The sequence below is a fragment of the Salvelinus alpinus genome, chromosome 26 (genome assembly GCF_045679555.1).
Source record: "Salvelinus alpinus chromosome 26, SLU_Salpinus.1, whole genome shotgun sequence".
Lineage (NCBI taxonomy): Eukaryota > Metazoa > Chordata > Actinopteri > Salmoniformes > Salmonidae > Salvelinus > Salvelinus alpinus.
This window is the reverse complement of record NC_092111.1, coordinates 38040161-38057018: the sequence shown is the minus strand read 5'-3', so window position 1 is coordinate 38057018 and position 16858 is coordinate 38040161. Positions and strand designations below refer to the sequence as shown.

The following is a 16858-nucleotide window of genomic DNA, read 5'->3' as shown; positions in this document are numbered from 1 at the left end:
AGGTTGGTGGTGCTGTGGTCGTGGCTGGGGGGTCCAGGGTGCTGGTCAAGAGATGTCAATCTTGAGGTTGATATAAACAGCGTGTTTGTGTCTTTGGGCCGCTGCATCTATCCATGAGCCACTGAATGCAATAAGCAGTATGTTTCATCAAATCAAATGTTATTGGTCACATACATGTGTTTAGCTACATCAATGCAGCAGAAGGGTCTCTCTACCAAATGTAACCACATCCTGGACATTTCAAATGAGTTTCAAATACAATTTCCCCAAATAATACGAATATAGAATGGCCAAATTTCAATACACCTACTGTATAGGAAAATACCAGAATAAAAAGTTTGACATTGAAATAAATATAATACATGAACCTTTTTGAATATTCACAACAATATTTATTAAAGACAAAATCAAAATGTAATCTAAATCTGGTTACAGATCTGTAGCAGCTATCCCTAATGTTGAACACAGTGAGGTCTGTTTGGCACCGTGAGGTCTGTTTGGCACAGTGAGGTCTGTTTGGCACCGTGAGGTCTGTTTGGCACCGTGAGGTCTGTTTGGCACCGTGAGGTCTGTTTGGCACCGTGAGGTCTGTTTGGCACCGTGAGGTCTGTTTGGCACAGTGAGGTCTGTTTGGCTATTAATTAGAAAATATTAGAAAAAACATGCAAATACTTCCAATAGAAGAGGTAGATTCCATTGGGATACAGTACACTGACATGTCCAATTTATGGACCCGTATATAAAGAAATGTCAGTCTGCCTCTAGAATGTCTGGTGCCAGCCTACGCCTGGTTCCTGTATAGCATCGTTTACTGTAGCTTCAGACTTTCCTCTTTACATAACCTCATCAGTCTGCGTCCAACTCAGGATCAGACCTGTCTGCCTCTAGAATGTCTGGTGCCGGCCTACGCCTGTACAAAGCTCTGTCTCAACAATACCATTTCCTTGATGGTTCTTCCCTTCAACTTCTTTGGTTCCACCACTGGCTCTACAACCTAGATCAACATGGATCAGTGTTTTAGTCATAATTAACAAGATCAACAGAGTTCAGTGATTTAGTCATAATTAACAATACACTGCAGCCCATCTAACTACAGAATGAAATGTACATAGGGCCAGGTGATTTTCACGTACTGGTCACTCCTCAAATGTGAAATAATATAAAATAATATAGTATTTGAATGTAAATGGAGAACAAATCCTTAGATTTGGCACTGACAGAGTAATTACAGACTGAGACATCTTAATAAAGTACTGAATCTGATTTCATTACAGGAAATAAAACATTGGAAATTGCAACTTACGTTTTTTGTACACAAAATAACCCCTCCCACCGACACCGAAGCAAAACAGAATCAATACTGTAGTGATAACTACAATAATTATGAGAGAAAAGCCTTCCTGAACATCACCTGTGGGGAAAAGACAAGATGAGTGATTAAGTTTTCAGTTAATGAATATTAGGCAGTGAGTGGTGGTGTTACGTCCTGTCTGTCACATGCACCTGCAGGGTCTGTGTTAATGCTCTGATTGGAGTTGACGATGGTTGTGTTGCTCACAGTCTCTCTCAGAACGGGGTTGAAGATATGGCAGGTCACCGTCTGATTTTCTCTTATATTCACTTGGCTCCAGACGGTGTACAGTCCACTTTCAGGATCAGGTTGTCTTTTGGTCTGTACTTCCCACGGGTCCAGAGTGCGGTTCTGAGCCAATAGGACGTCCTGGATGGTCCATGTGACGACTGGCTGTGGGTATCCCCCCTGGGTTGAACACGTGGTATTCATATTTGTCTTGTTCACAGTCACACTGGGTGTCGGGAACCGTGCTGAAAGTGAACAAAGCAAAGAGAAGAAGATGTTAGAAATGTGCCATAATAACGTTTGATGATTTCCTACAATGACAGAATTAGTGGTGTGAAAAATTCACACAGGTGGACATGGAATGGTATCAAACACATCCAGTACATGGTTCCCATGTGGTTGACGCTATTCCAGTCCTCCCCTCAGCAGCCTCCTGTGTTATTAACTCAACCATACCTGCCACAAGTAGGGTAGCGCGACACACTTTTATCAACTCGAGGATATGCTTATCATTCTCGTCAAACAGTGTAGGGAAAGCCCAGTAGACGTTCTGCTTGTCTTCAAGTGTTACTTGGCTGAGTTTGATAGAGATATTCCCAGAACTCATCTCAGACCCAAAGGCTTTAGTTCTGTTTGTGTAAAGGTTACCTTGATGTTGATTCTCTTCTCCTTTGTTGAACGAGTACAACACTTTTCCGGACTTATCTTGCCAATAGAACCGGAGTCTTGATGTGTCGATGGCCGTGGATGAATTCAGGTCACAGGACAGGAGAACAGACTCTCCTATAATCCCAGTGACTTCCAACTCAGATACAGCTGGTGCTGAAACATACCAATATGTCAAAGTTACAAACTAAACTCAGAATTCAACACAGATAATAATGACATCATGTGCTCACTGACAGGAAATTACATAATATAAGAGAAAGTGGTTGAAAGAGCTTAAGACAGCACAGTGCACACAAATAAAGAACGTTCCCCTGAACAAACATGTTCCTGGAAAGTTAAGGAAACTTTTATTTTCCAAAAGCTGTGAAAGAACATTTGAAACTGGGTTTTTTCATTAATATGGCAGCACTTGGTTACAAATTAAATCCAGCACTTGGTTACAAATTAAATCCAGCACTTGGTTACAAATTAAATCCAGCACTTGGTTACCAAGACGATGGGAAGGTGCATGACATCACCCATTTCTGCTCCCTGATTTCTCTGATGACATGTTTGGTTGAGTAATTATCTCAGCATTGTAATAACATTTGTCACAGTGTGCTTTACAGTAACCAGACCTAGACCCCCAAAACAGAAAGAATAACCAAGCTATGTGCAAAGGGACAGCGTGTTAAAGATATCTCTGAATATCTAGTGTATGTATATTGAGAGATATTAAAGATCTTTGAGGGAATGAACAACACCACGACAGCGTAGCGGTTACGAGCATTGGGCCAATCGCCAGAAGACTAGGCAAAAACTCTGCCAATGTGCCATTCACCAAGGAACTTAGCCCTAATTGCTCCTGCAAGTCACTCTGGCTAACAGTGTCTGCTAAATGACTCAAATGTAAATGTAATAATGTCTCCATTCATGAAGAGATGTCAACTAGGCCTGTCTGCATTTACAGCTACTAGACTAGAGCATGGGCGATAGCATGGGCGATAATGACATTGATTTAGGGTAAAGCTGAGGTCATATTCCTCATTTCTTTAAAAACATTCAATGATGTGAAATAATACTAACATCAGATTTTATTCACCACAGAAATAATTCATCTCAATTTATGTATTAGTTCCAGTAAATGAATGAAGGTGGTTTTGTATCCTAGTAACATGAGAGGTATAATGACGTGGGGGGAAAGAATTCTTACTTATTTAGAATGTCTTCATCATCTTCATTCATTATTGTCTATTAAACAGCCAAACTATGTTTTAAGTGAGAAGTCGGCAGGCTGAAAAAGAAAGGAAATTCACATTCGCACCACAAGGCCTACTTCACCCAGGTTCTACCAAGGCCTTAAAGTTCGGTTATCGGCTTCACTCTTCAATAAACACTTTGTTTTCTCTCATATTTCTCTACATATCTCTGGATGCTGGTATGGCTTTCAACACACACTGTAACCTCCATTCCACCAGTATGCATGTAAGACTGCTATACTGTTATCTTCCTCACGGTTTGCTATCACATGCTACAATGCTACAACCACATGCTAACAATGCTACAAGCACATGTAAATCACAACCACATGCTAACAAACACATGTAAATCACAACCACATGCTAACAACCACATGCAAATCACAACCACATGCTAACAACCACATGCAAATCACAACTACATTTTTCATCTGATATATATGATTCATTTATTCATTTAGCAGAGCCATGAGATTCTGTGTGAAAGTATGTGTGGAATGTGTGTGTACAAGCCGGGAGACTGAATCAATGATTCGATGGCCCCGAGGTAACCACAAAGAGACAATTTTCTGTTTAGACAAACGAACAAACACGCCCTATCCAAACAGCCATTACTTTATCACATTGTGTTTTACAAAAATAAATCATAATGTGCCTTTGGTTGTATGTTGTATTTGAAGGTAAAGGTGTGTGGATAAAATGCCCAGGGACAGACGAGGAAGCCACGAGTGACACAACCACAGCGACACGATAGAGAATATAAAACTTACCAGACAACAACAAAATACAAATTAATATCAGGATGTCCATTGCACTCTGCAGGATACTGGTGGAAAACAAAACCAAAAAGTAGTTTGGTGCTTACTGTGTACTGTGTCGTAAGGTCCTGAGCGAGAGAAAATATGAATGAGGCTTCAGACAAGGAGGAGCAGTTCTCCTTATTTCAGTATCATATCCTGTTCACGGGTCAAGCATTCCGTCACATCCGTATTTACAAAATCCTAACAAACAAGTTCAACACAACGCTAGTAGTAGTATTTCACCATAACTGGTTGGTCATCGTCTTCGTCAGTCACTGTCTGAGATGTATGACTCACTGTGTCGTGTCTGTGGTGTCAAAGCTCTCTGTTTCTAATACAGTCTATTACCACCACGAAGGTGCTAGTCAGGTCACACTGTAGACAACATGTTACGAGGATGCAGTACATAGCAGGTTTTGCTTTGTCAATAGGTCATAACCACCTGCTTTGTCAATAGGTCATAACCACCTGCTTTGTCAATAGGTCATAACCACCTGCTTTGTCAATAGGTCATAACCACCTGCTTTGTCAATAGGTCATAACCACCTGCTTGTAAATAGATCATTACCATCTACTTTGTAAATAGATCATTACCATCTGCTTTGTAAATAGGTCATTACCATCTGCTTTGTAAACAGGTCATTACCATCTGCTTTGTCAATAGGTCATTACCATCTGCTTTGTAAACAGGTCATTACCATCTGCTTTGTAAATAGGTCATTACCATCTGCTTTGTAAATAGATCATTACCATCTGCTTTGTCAATAGGTCCTTACCATCTGCTTTGTCAATAGGTCATTACCATCTGCTTTGTAAACAGGTCATTCATTACCTGTTTGCATGGAGGATACTTGCTTCATTAAAACCCATTCCTATCAGGAGGATCAGTGTCATGCTCATCAAAGCACTGATCACAGGGAGCATAAAGGTTGACCTTACCAGACATGTCTCTACCTCCTCTTGATAATAGGCATGTTTGACCCCATGTCCTGTCTGTGATCTCCTATGAGAAATGCCTGTCAGCCAAATGTTCGCTTCTCACAAGCAAATCGTGAGCCTCCCTCCCCTCTTCATCTCAAACAGCTCCCTCCCCTCCCCTCCTCATCTCAAACAGCTCCCTCCCCTTCTCCCCTCCTCATCTCAAACATCTCCCTCCCCTCCTCCCCTCCACATCTCAAACAGCTCCCTCCCCTCCTCCCCTCCTCATCTCAAACATCTCCCTCCCCTCCTCCCCTCCACATCTCAAACAGCTCCCTCCCCTCCCCCCTCCTCATCTCAAACATCTCCCTCCCCTCCTCCCCCCCTCCACATCTCAAACAGCTCCCTCCCCTCCTCCCCTCCCCCCTCCACATCTCAAACATCTCCCTCCCCTCCTCCCCTCCCCCCCTCCACATCTCAAACAGCTCCCTCCCCTCCTCCCCTCCCCTCCTCCCCCTCCACATCTCAAACATCTCCCTCCCCTCCTCCCCCCTCCACATCTCAAACAGCTCCCTCCCCTCCTCCCCTCCCCCCTCCTCATCTCAAACAGCTCCCTCCCCTCCTCCCCTCCTCATCTCAAACAGCTCCCTCCCCTCCTCCCCTCCACATCTCAAACAGCTCCCTCCCCTCCTCATCTCAAACAGCTCCCTCCCCTCCTCCCCTCCTCATCTCAAACATCTCCCTCCCCTCCTCCCCTCCTCATCTCAAACAGCTCCCTCCCCTCCTCCCTCCTCATCTCAAACATCTCCCTCCCCTCCTCCCTCCTCCCTCCTCATCTCAAACAGCTCCCTCCCCTCCTCCCTCCTCATCTCAAACAGCTCCCTCCCCTCCTCCCTCCTCATCTCAAACAGCTCCCTCCCCTCCTCCCTCCTCATCTCAAACATCTCCCTCCCCTCCTCCCTCCTCCCTCCTCATCTCAAACAGCTCCCTCCCCTCCTCCTCTCCTCATCTCAACAGCTCCCTCCCCTCCTCCCCTCCTCATCTCAAACATCTCCCTCCCCTCCTCCCTCCTCATCTCAAACAGCTCCCTCCCCTCCTCCCCTCCTCATCTCATATAGCTCCCTCCCCTCCCCCCTCCTCATCTCAACCATCTCCCTCCCCTCCTCCCTCCTCATCTCAAACAGCTCCCTCCTCCCTCCTCTCCTCATCTCAAACAGCTCCCTCACCTCCTCCCCTCCTCCCCTCCTCATCTCAAACATCTCCCTCCCCTCCTCCCTCCTCATCTCAAACAGCTCCCTCCCCTCCCCCCTCCTCATCTCAAACATCTCCCTCCCCTCCTCCCTCCTCCCTCCTCATCTCAAACAGCTCCCTCCCCTCCTCCCTCCTCATCTCAAACAGCTCCCTCCCCTCCCCCCTCCTCATCTCAAACATCTCCCTCCCCTCCTCCCTCCTCCCTCCTCATCTCAAACAGCTCCCTCCCCTCCTCCTTCTTCATCTCAAACAGCTCCCTCCCCTCCTCCCTCCTCATCTCAAACAGCTCCCTCCCCTCCTCCCTCCTCATCTCAAACATCTCCCTCCCCTCCTCCCTCCTCATCTCAAACAGCTCCCTCCCCTCCTCCCCTCCTCATCTCAAACATCTCCCTCCCCTCCTCCCTCCTCATCTCAAACAGCTCCCTCCCCTCCTCCCTCCTCATCTCAAACATCTCCCTCCCCTCCTCCCTCCTCATCTCAAACATCTCCCTCCCCTCCTCCCTCCTCATCTCAAACATCTCCCTCCCCTCCCCCCTCCTCATCTCAAACATCTCCCTCCCCTCCTCCCTCCTCCCTCCTCATCTCAAACAGCTCCCTCCCCTCCTCCCTCCTCATCTCAAACAGCTCCCTCCCCTCCTCCCTCCTCATCTCAAACAGCTCCCTCCCCTCCTCCCTCCTCATCTCAAACAGCTCCCTCCCCTCCTCCCTCCTCATCTCAAACAGCTCCCTCCCCTCCTCCCTCCTCATCTCAAACAGCTCCCTCCCCTCCTCATCTCAAACAGCTCCCTCCCCTCCTCCCTCCTCATCTCAAACAGCTCCCTCCCCTCCTCCCTCCTCATCTCAAACAGCTCCCTCCCCTCCTCCCTCCTCATCTCAAACAGCTCCCTCCCCTCCTCCCTCCTCATCTCAAACAGCTCCCTCCCCTCCTCCCTCCTCATCTCAAACAGCTCCCTCCCCTCCTCCCTCCTCATCTCAAACAGCTCCCTCCCCTCCTCCCTCCTCATCTCAAACAGCTCCCTCCCCTCCTCCCTCCTCATCTCAAACATCTCCCTCCCCTCCTCCCTCCTCATCTCAAACATCTCCCTCCCCTCCTCCCTCCTCATCTCAAACAGCTCCCTCCCCTCCTCCCCTCCTCATCTCAAACATCTCCCTCCCCTCGTCCCTCCTCATCTCAAACATCTCCCTCCCCTCCTCCCTCCTCATCTCAAACAGCTCCCTCCCCTCCTCCCTCCTCATCTCAAACATCTCCCTCCCCTCCTCCCTCCTCATCTCAAACAGCTCCCTCCCCTCCTCCCCTCCTCATCTCAAACATCTCCCTCCCCTCCTCCCCTCCTCATCTCAAACAGCTCCCTCCCCTCCTCCCCTCCTCCCCTCCTCATCTCAAACAGCTCCCTCCCCTCCTCCCTCCTCATCTCAAACAGCTTAACCAGTCAGGTTGAGGCACGATGTCCCCGATGATATCTCACTGTAAATACTGTTGTCTGCTTCTCTGTTATGAGGGGACCTGATGAAGCAACAGGTCTGTGACCACTGACTGTACACAACATGCAACGAGACTATACAGGTAACTAGTGTACATTCTATCACATCTCATTCTATAATGACTACAGGTAACTAGTTTACATTCGATCACATCTCATTCTATAACGACTACAGGTAACTAGTTTACATTCTATCACATCTCATTCTATAATGACTACAGGTAACTAGTTTACATTCTATCACATCTCATTCTATAATGACTACGGGTAACTGCCAAAGTAAAGGAAACACCAACATAGTGTGCTAATAGGGTGTTGTACCACCACGAGCCACCAGAACAGATTCAATGCACCTTGGCATAAATTCTACAAGTGTCTGAAACTCTATTGGAGGGAGCAATTCCATAATTTAGTTTGTTGACGGTGGTGGAAAACGCTGTCTCAGGCAACACAATCTCCCATAAATGTTCTACTAGGTTGGGATCTGGTGACTGAGATAGACGCACGCACGCACAGATCTACTACTCACTGGGATCCTCTCAGGCTCCTTTCCCCCTTTGATCCATCCTCCTCTACTTTCTTCACTGCCTCAGCATACGAAACCTTCTGCACTACTCAGACTCTGGCCACTTCAACCTGCCTCTCTCTCAGCGGACACTTCCGATCCCCAGCAACATGGACACCCCTACAGCTGACACACACAACTTTAAGGGATTGGATCTCTTAACCTTTAACCATTCATAAAAAAACATTCACTGACAGTTCTGTTAAGATGAACCTAAGTTCAAAATAAATCTATTTTTAATCTTTTATTTTATTTTTTATTTTTTTATTTCACCTTTATTTAACCAGGTAGGCAAATTGAGAACACGTTCTCATTTACAATTGCGACCTGGCCAAGATAAAGCAAAGCAGTTCGACACATACAACAACACATAGTTACACATGGAGTAAAACAAACATACAGTCAATAATACAGTGAAAAATAAGTCTATATACAATGTGAGCAAGTGAGGTGAGATAAGGGAGGTGAAGGCAAACAAAATATATATATAAATAAATAAAAATATAAAAAGGCCATGGTGGCGAAGTAAATACAATATAGCAAGTAAAAAATAAAAATAAAAACACTGGAATGGTTGGTTTGCAGTGGAAGAAAGTGTAAAGTAGAGATAGAAATAATGGGGTGCAAAGGAGCAAAATAAATAAATAAATACAGTAGGTAAAGAGGTAGTTGTTTGGGCTAAATTATAGATGGGCTATGTACAGGTGCAGTAATCTATGAGCTGCTCTGACAGCTGGTGCTTAAAGCTAGTGAGGGAGATAAGTGTTTCCAGTTTCAGAGATTTTTGTAGTTCGTTCCAGTCATTGGCAGCAGAGAACTGGAAGGAGAGGCGGCCAAAGGAAGAATTGGTTTTGGGGATGACCAGAGAGATATACCTGCTGGAGCGCGTGCTACAGGTGGGTGCTGCTATGGTGACCAGTGACCTGAGATAAGGGGGACTTTACCTAGCAGGGTCTTGTAGATGACCTGGAGCCAGTGGGTTTGGCGACGAGTATGAAGCGAGGGCCAGCCAACGAGAGTGTACAGGTCGCAGTGGTGGGTAGTATATGGGGCTTTGGTGACAAAACGGATGGCACTGTGATAGACTGCATCCAATTTATTGAGTAGGGTTTTGGAGGCTATTTTGTAAATGACATCACCGAAGTCGAGGATTGGTAGGATGGTCAGTTTTACAAGGGTATGTTTGGCAGCATGAGTGAAGGATGCTTTGTTGCGGAATAGGAAGCCAATTCTAGATTTAACTTTGGATTGGAGATGTTTGATGTGAGTCTGGAAGGAGAGTTTACAGTCTAACCAGACACCTAGGTATTTGTAGTTGTCCACATATTCTAAGTCAGAGCCGTCCAGAGTAGTGATGTTGGACAGGCGGGCAGGTGCAGGCAGCGATCGGTTGAAGAGCACGCATTTAGTTTTACTTGTATTTAAGAGCAATTGGAGGCCACGGAAGGAGAGTTGTATGGCATTGAAGCTCGCCTGGAGGGTTGTTAACACAGTGTCAAAAGAAGGGCCAGAAGTATACAGAATAGTGTCGTCTGCGTAGAGGTGGATCAGAGAATCACCAGCAGCAAGAGCGACATCATTGATGTATACAGAGAAGAGAGTCGGTCCAAGAATTGAACCCTGTGGCACCCCCATAGAGACTGCCAGAGGCCCGGACAACAGACCCTCCGATTTGACACACTGAACTCAATCCGAGAAGTAGTTGGTGAACCAGGCGAGGCAATCATTAGAGAAACCAAGGCTGTCAAGTCTGCCGATGAGGATGTGGTGATTGACAGAGTCAAAAGCCTTGGCCAGGTCAATGAATACGGCTGCACAGTATTGTTTCCTATCGATGGCGGTTAAGATATCGTTTATGACCTTGAGCGTGGCTGAGGTGCACCCATGACCAGCTCTGAAACCAGATTGCATAGCGGAGAAGGTATGGTGGGATTCGAAATGGTCGGTAATCTGTTTGTTGACTTGGCTTTCGAAGACCTTAGAAAGGCAGGGTAGGATAGATATAGGTCTGTAGCTGTTAGGGTCAAGAGTGTCCCCCCCTTTGAAGAGGGGGATAACCGCAGCTGCTTTCCAATCTTTGGGAATCTCAGACGACACTAAAGAGAGGTTGAAAAGGCTAGTAATAGGGGTGGCAACAATTTCAGCAGATAGTTTTAGAAAGAAAGGGTCCAGATTATCTAGCCCGGCTGATTTGTAAGGGTCCAGATTTTGCAGCTCTTTCAGAACATCAGCTGACTGTATTTGGGAGAAAGAGAAATGGGGAAGGCTTGGGCGAGTAGCAGAGGGGAGGGCAGTGCTGTTGACCGGGGTAGGGGTAGCCAGGTGGAAAGCATGGCCAGCCGTAGAAAAATGCTTATTGAAATTCTCAATTATAGTGGATTTGTCGGTGGTGACAGTGTTTCCTATCTTCAGTGCAGTTGGAAGCTGGGAGGAGGTGTTCTCCATGGACTTTACAGTGTCCCAGAACTTTTTTGAATTTGTGTTGCAGGAAGCAAATTTCTGCTTGAAAAAGCTAGCCTTGGCTTTTCTAACTGCCTGTGTATATTGGTTTCTAGCTTCCCTGAAAAGTTGCATATCACGGGGGCTGTTCGATGCTAATGCAGAACGCCATAGGATGTTTTTGTGTTGGTTAAGGGCAGTCAGGTCAGGAGAGAACCAAGGGCTATATCTGTTCCTGGTTCTAAATTTCTTGAATGGGGCATGCTTATTCAAGATGGTGAGGAAGGCATTTAAAAAAAATATCCAGGCATCCTCTACTGACGGGATGAGGTCTCTCTCTCTCTCTCTCTCTCTCTCTCTCTCTCTCTCTCTCTCTCTCTCTCTCTCTCTCTCTCTCTCTCTCTCTTTCTCTTTCTCTTTCTTTCCCTCTCTCTCTTGCTCTCTAGCTCTCTGTGTCCCAAATGGAACCCTATTCCCTATATAATGGTACTACCTTTGACCGTTGCGCTACATAGGGAATAGGTTGTCATTTGGAACACTGCCAGAGAGTATTTGTTTTTACTGTGGCCGGAAGCTAAGCCAATGGAGCTTCTGTAATACGTCCGGAAGAGAGGAAGATTCGGCTAGGGGCTCAATGGATGCTGTTTCATCATTCCCTGGCTGTAAATCAGCGCTTCGTCCCGGACTGGCCGGCTGGTATAGCAAACTGAACCTGCGCTGCTAGCTGTCTCCACTTCTGAATTACCACAAAATGAAATTCATCTTGTTTATCCCATTGTCTGCGGTGGATATTATTTTGTTGGTTAAAATGTATTGGAATGACAATAGATTTACCACGATCCAATTGGAAATCCAACAGGGATGCTTTTGGGTGCCAGATTCGTGGACAATTGCTGTTACATTTGGTGAGGCACGGGGGGTGGGGGGTGGGGGGGGGTCAGATGACGCTGATGTGAGTTATTTAACCCCGTGTCCTAAACGACCACAGTCGGTCTATGTCTCTGTTCAGAACAGAGATTAATGACAGCAATAAGACACACCCTCATTATGGCATCATAAACCCAGCCCGAGAGCCAGGAGCACCCCATCTGAATCACTAAGGCTACCTCCCAAAATGGTCAACTATTCCCTATTTAGTGCACTATGGGCTCTGGTCAAAAGCAATAGGGTGCCATTTAGGAGGCAAACAAAATTCCCAGCAGGACCCACTCAGGACAATGAGCCTGATGAACGGTAGTACTGAATCCCCAGCAGGACCCACTCAGGACAATGAGCCCGGAGAACAGTAGTACTGAATCCCCAGCAGGACCCACTCAGGACAATGAGCCCGGAGAACAGTAGTACTGAATCCCCAGCAGGACCCACTCAGGACAATGAGCCCGGAGAACAGTAGTACTGAATCCCCAGCAGGACCCACTCAGGACAATGAGCCTGATGAACGGTAGTCCTGGTTACAACTACTTCTCTACTGTAGTGATGTAGGTTTCTAGAAGTGACTACTCTACTGATAAAGGTTATAGCTGGAAGGTTCCGTGTTTCACCCGGAAGGGTTCCGTGTTTCACCCGGACGGTTCTGTGTTCCACCCGAAAGGTTCCGTGTTTCACCCCAGTGGCGTTTGGCTGACATTCACTTTCTCCTCTATATATCCAGGCACCCTATTCCCTTAATAATTATAATGGTTGATCGGTCAAAAGTAGTACACTATGCAGTGAAAAGGGTACCATTTGAGACACAGATTGATATTAGGCTAGTAAACCCTGGGCCTGGTGTGGTGGACTCATTGTGATTACAAGAGTAATACTGGAGCAATCAGCCATTAAGACAGACAGCAAGACTTAATCCTCCATAATGAGGGGGAACAAATCTATTCTCTGGAAAGACAGGGAATTTAACACTTGGGTCTGTGTGTACTACTTTTGACCAGAGCCCTATCAGTAATTAATTAGCCCATAGGGCCCTGGTTAAAAGTAATGCACTATGTAAGGGATTGGGTGCAATTTGGGACGTTAATGACAGCAATAAGACACACCCTGCAATTTGGGACGTTAATGACAGCATTTAATGATCATTTAAGGCCCAGATAATGAATTACAGTAGGCTGCCCCATAAATAGCTCCTACTGATTAGGAAGAAGAATTTAAGGATGTAACACTCCGGCAGCCAACTGTCACTGCAGATTCCCCAAATTCCCTGACACTACAATATCTCTGGACGGACCAATTTCATGGATTGTAGGTTGTAAAACGCTTCAGTAATATTCCAAAATGGCACCCTATTTCTCTACATAATGCACTACCTTTAAAACAAAAACAAATTATGTGTCAGATGGATCCTGGTCAAAAGTAGTCCATTATGTAAGGAATATGGAACCATTAGGGACGCAGCCCTAAACCGAGGAGGGGTCAGTTCTCCATTAACAAAAACACCTCCACACTGTTCTATAGACGTGTAGAGACAGTCTCCACTCCTCCTCTCTATCTGTTCTATAGACGTGTAGAGACAGTCTCCACTCCTCCTCTATCTGTTCTATAGACGTGTAGAGACAGTCTCCACTCCTCCTCTCTATCTGTTCTATAGACGTGTAGAGACAGTCTCCACTCCTCCTCTCTATCTGTTCTATAGACGTGTAGAGACAGTCTCCACTCCTCCTCTCTATCTGTTCTATAGACGTGTAGAGACAGTCTCCACTCCTCCTCTCTCTATCTGTTCTATAGACGTGTAGAGACAGTCTCCACTCCTCCTCTCTCTATCTGTTCTATAGACGTGTAGAGACAGTCTCCACTCCTCCTCTCTATCTGTTCTATAGACGTGTAGAGACAGTCTCCACTCCTCCTCTCTATCTGTTCTATAGACGTGTAGAGACAGTCTCCACTCCTCCTCTCTATCTGTTCTATAGACGTGTAGAGACAGTCTCCACTCCTCCTCTCTATCTGTTCTAGAGACGTGTAGAGACAGTCTCCACTCCTCCTCTCTATCTGTTCTATAGACGTGTAGAGACAGTCTCCACTCCTCTCTCTATCTGTTCTATAGACGTGTAGAGACAGTCTCTACTCCTCCTCTCTATCTGTTCTATAGACGTGTAGAGACAGTCTCCACTCCTCTCTCTATCTGTTCTATAGACGTGTAGAGACAGTCTCCACTCCTCCTCTCTCTATCTGTTCTATAGACGTGTAGAGACAGTCTCCACTCCTCCTCTATCTATCTGTTCTATAGACGTGTAGAGACAGTCTCTACTCCTCCTCTCTATCTGTTCTATAGACGTGTAGAGACAGTCTCCACTCCTCCTCTATCTGTTCTATAGACGTGTAGAGACAGTCTCCACTCCTCTCTCTATCTGTTCTATAGACGTGTAGAGACAGTCTCCACTCCTCCTCTCTATCTGTTCTATAGACGTGTAGAGACAGTCTCCACTCCTCTCTCTATCTGTTCTATAGACGTGTAGAGACAGTCTCCACTCCTCCTCTCTATCTGTTCTATAGACGTGTAGAGACAGTCTCCACTCCTCCTCTATCTATCTGTTCTATAGACGTGTAGAGAAAGTCTCCACTCCTCCTCTCTATCTGTTCTATAGACGTGTAGAGACAGTCTCCACTCCTCCTCTCTATCTGTTCTATAGACATGTAGAGACAGTCTCCACTCCTCCTCTCTCTATCTGTTCTATAGACGTGTAGAGACAGTCTCCACTCCTCCTCTCTCTATCTGTTCTATAGACGTGTAGAGACAGTCTCCACTCCTCCTCTCTCTATCTGTTCTATAGACGTGTAGAGACAGTCTCCACTCCTCCTCTCTATCTGTTCTATAGACGTGTAGAGACAGTCTCCACTCCTCCTCTCCACACTGTTCTATAGACGTGTAGAGACAGTCTCCACTCCTCCTCTCTATCTGTTCTATAGACGTGTAGAGACAGTCTCTACTCCTCCTCTCTATCTGTTCTATAGACGTGTAGAGACAGTCTCCACTCCTCCTCTCTATCTGTTCTATAGACATGTAGAGACAGTCTCCACTCCTCCTCTCTATCTGTTCTATAGACGTGTAGAGACAGTCTCCACTCCTCCTCTATCTATCTGTTCTATAGACGTGTAGAGACAGTCTCCACTCCTCCTCTCTCTATCTGTTCTATAGACGTGTAGAGACCGTCTCCACTCCTCCTCTCTCTATCTGTTCTATAGACGTGTAGAGACAGTCTCCACTCCTCCTCTCTATCTGTTCTATAGACGTGTAGAGACAGTCTCCACTCCTCCTCTCTATCTGTTCTATAGACGTGTAGAGACAGTCTCCACTCCTCCTCTCTATCTGTTCTATAGACGTGTAGAGACAGTCTCCACTCCTCCTCTCTATCTGTTCTATAGACGTGTAGAGACAGTCTCCACTCCTCCTCTCTATCTGTTCTATAGACGTGTAGAGACAGTCTCCACTCCTCCTCTCTATCTGTTCTATAGACGTGTAGAGACAGTCTCCACTCCTCCTCTATCTGTTCTATAGACGTGTAGAGACAGTCTCTACTCCTCCTCTATCTATCTGTTCTATAGACGTGTAGAGACAGTCTCTACTCCTCCTCTATCTATCTGTTCTATAGACGTGTAGAGACAGTCTCCACTCCTCCTCTCTATCTGTTCTATAGACATGTAGAGACAGTCTCCACTCCTCCTCTATCTATCTGTTCTATAGACGTGTAGAGACAGTCTCTACTCCTCCTCTATCTATCTGTTCTATAGACGTGTAGAGACAGTCTCCACTCCTCCTCTATCTATCTGTTCTATAGACGTGTAGAGACAGTCTCCACTCCTCCTCTCTATCTTTTCTATAGACGTGTAGAGACAGTCTCCACTCCTCCTCTCTATCTGTTCTATAGACGTGTAGAGACAGTCTCCACTCCTCCTCTCTATCTGTTCTATAGACGTGTAGAGACAGTCTCCACTCCTCCTCTCTCTATCTGTTCTATAGACGTGTAGAGACAGTCTCCACACCTCCTCTCTATCTGTTCTATAGACGTGTAGAGACAGTCTCCACTCCTCCTCTCTATCTGTTCTATAGACGTGTAGAGACAGTCTCCACTCCTCCTCTCTATCTGTTCTATAGACGTGTTGAGACAGTCTCCACTCCTCCTCTCTCTATCTGTTCTATAGACGTGTAGAGACAGTCTCCACTCCTCTCTCTATCTGTTCTATAGACGTGTAGAGACAGTCTCCACTCCTCCTCTCTATCTGTTCTATAGACGTGTAGAGACAGTCTCCACACCTCCTCTCTATCTGTTCTATAGACGTGTAGAGACAGTCTCCACTCCTCCCCTATCTGTTCTATAGACGTGTAGAGACAGTCTCCACTCCTCCTCTCTCTGTTCTATAGACGTGTAGAGACAGTCTCCACTCCTCCTCTATCTGTTCTATAGACGTGTAGAGACAGTCTCCACTCCTCCTCTATCTGTTCTATAGACGTGTAGAGACAGTCTCCACTCCTCCTCTATCTGTTCTATAGACGTGTTGAGACAGTCTCCACTCCTCCTCTATCTGTTCTATAGACGTGTAGAGACAGTCTCCACTCCTCCTCTCTATCTGTTCTATAGACGTGTAGAGACAGTCTCCACTCCTCCTCTATCTGTTCTATAGACGTGTTGAGACATTCTCCACTCCTCCTCTCTATCTGTTCTATAGACGTGTTGAGACAGTCTCCACTCCTCCTCTCTATCTGTTCTATAGACGTGAAGAGACAGTCTCCACTCCTCCTCTCTCTATCTGTTCTATAGACGTGTAGAGACAGTCTCCACTCCTCCTCTATCTGTTCTATAGACGTGTTGAGACATTCTCCGCTCCTCCTCTCTATCTGTTCTATAGACGTGTGGAGACAGTCTCCACTCCTCCTCTATCTGTTCTATAGACGTGTAGAGACAGTCTCCACTCCTCCTCTCTATCTGTTCTAT

At 46.1% G+C, this 16858-nt stretch overlaps 1 protein-coding gene across 2 annotated transcripts; it reads right to left on the bottom strand.

Moving 5' to 3' along the window:
• Window positions 1-369: 369 nt before the first annotated feature.
• On the bottom strand, window positions 370-5296 carry LOC139555276 (CD276 antigen homolog). Of its 2 annotated transcripts, none has more exons than XM_071368945.1 (5): window positions 4257-5296; window positions 2036-2401; window positions 1504-1824; window positions 1304-1411; window positions 370-994 (listed from the first exon to the last, which is right to left on the bottom strand). In XM_071368945.1, exons 1-5 carry the CDS (start codon window positions 4294-4296, stop codon window positions 885-887), a joined length of 945 nt encoding a protein of 314 aa, XP_071225046.1. In that variant the 5' UTR covers window positions 4297-5296; the 3' UTR covers window positions 370-884. The 2 variants fall into 2 exon arrangements, with proteins under 2 accessions (XP_071225046.1, XP_071225047.1); XM_071368946.1 differs by having other exon boundaries at window positions 2228-2401; window positions 4257-5288.
• Window positions 5297-16858: the final 11562 nt, after the last annotated feature.

What these genes read in the sequence shown, in the direction of transcription:
- LOC139555276 (XM_071368945.1), bottom strand. Translation starts at nt 4,296, where the DNA reads ATGGACATCCTGATATTAATTTGTATTTTGTTGTTGTCTG. An exon ending in TTGTATTTTGTTGTTGTCTG is followed by an intron (nt 2,402 to 4,256) that starts GTAAGTTTTATA and finishes GGTATGTTTCAG; the next exon opens with CACCAGCTGTATCTGAGTTG. An exon ending in TTATTTTGTGTACAAAAAAC is followed by an intron (nt 995 to 1,303) that starts GTAAGTTGCAAT and finishes ATGTTGATCTAG; the next exon opens with GTTGTAGAGCCAGTGGTGGA.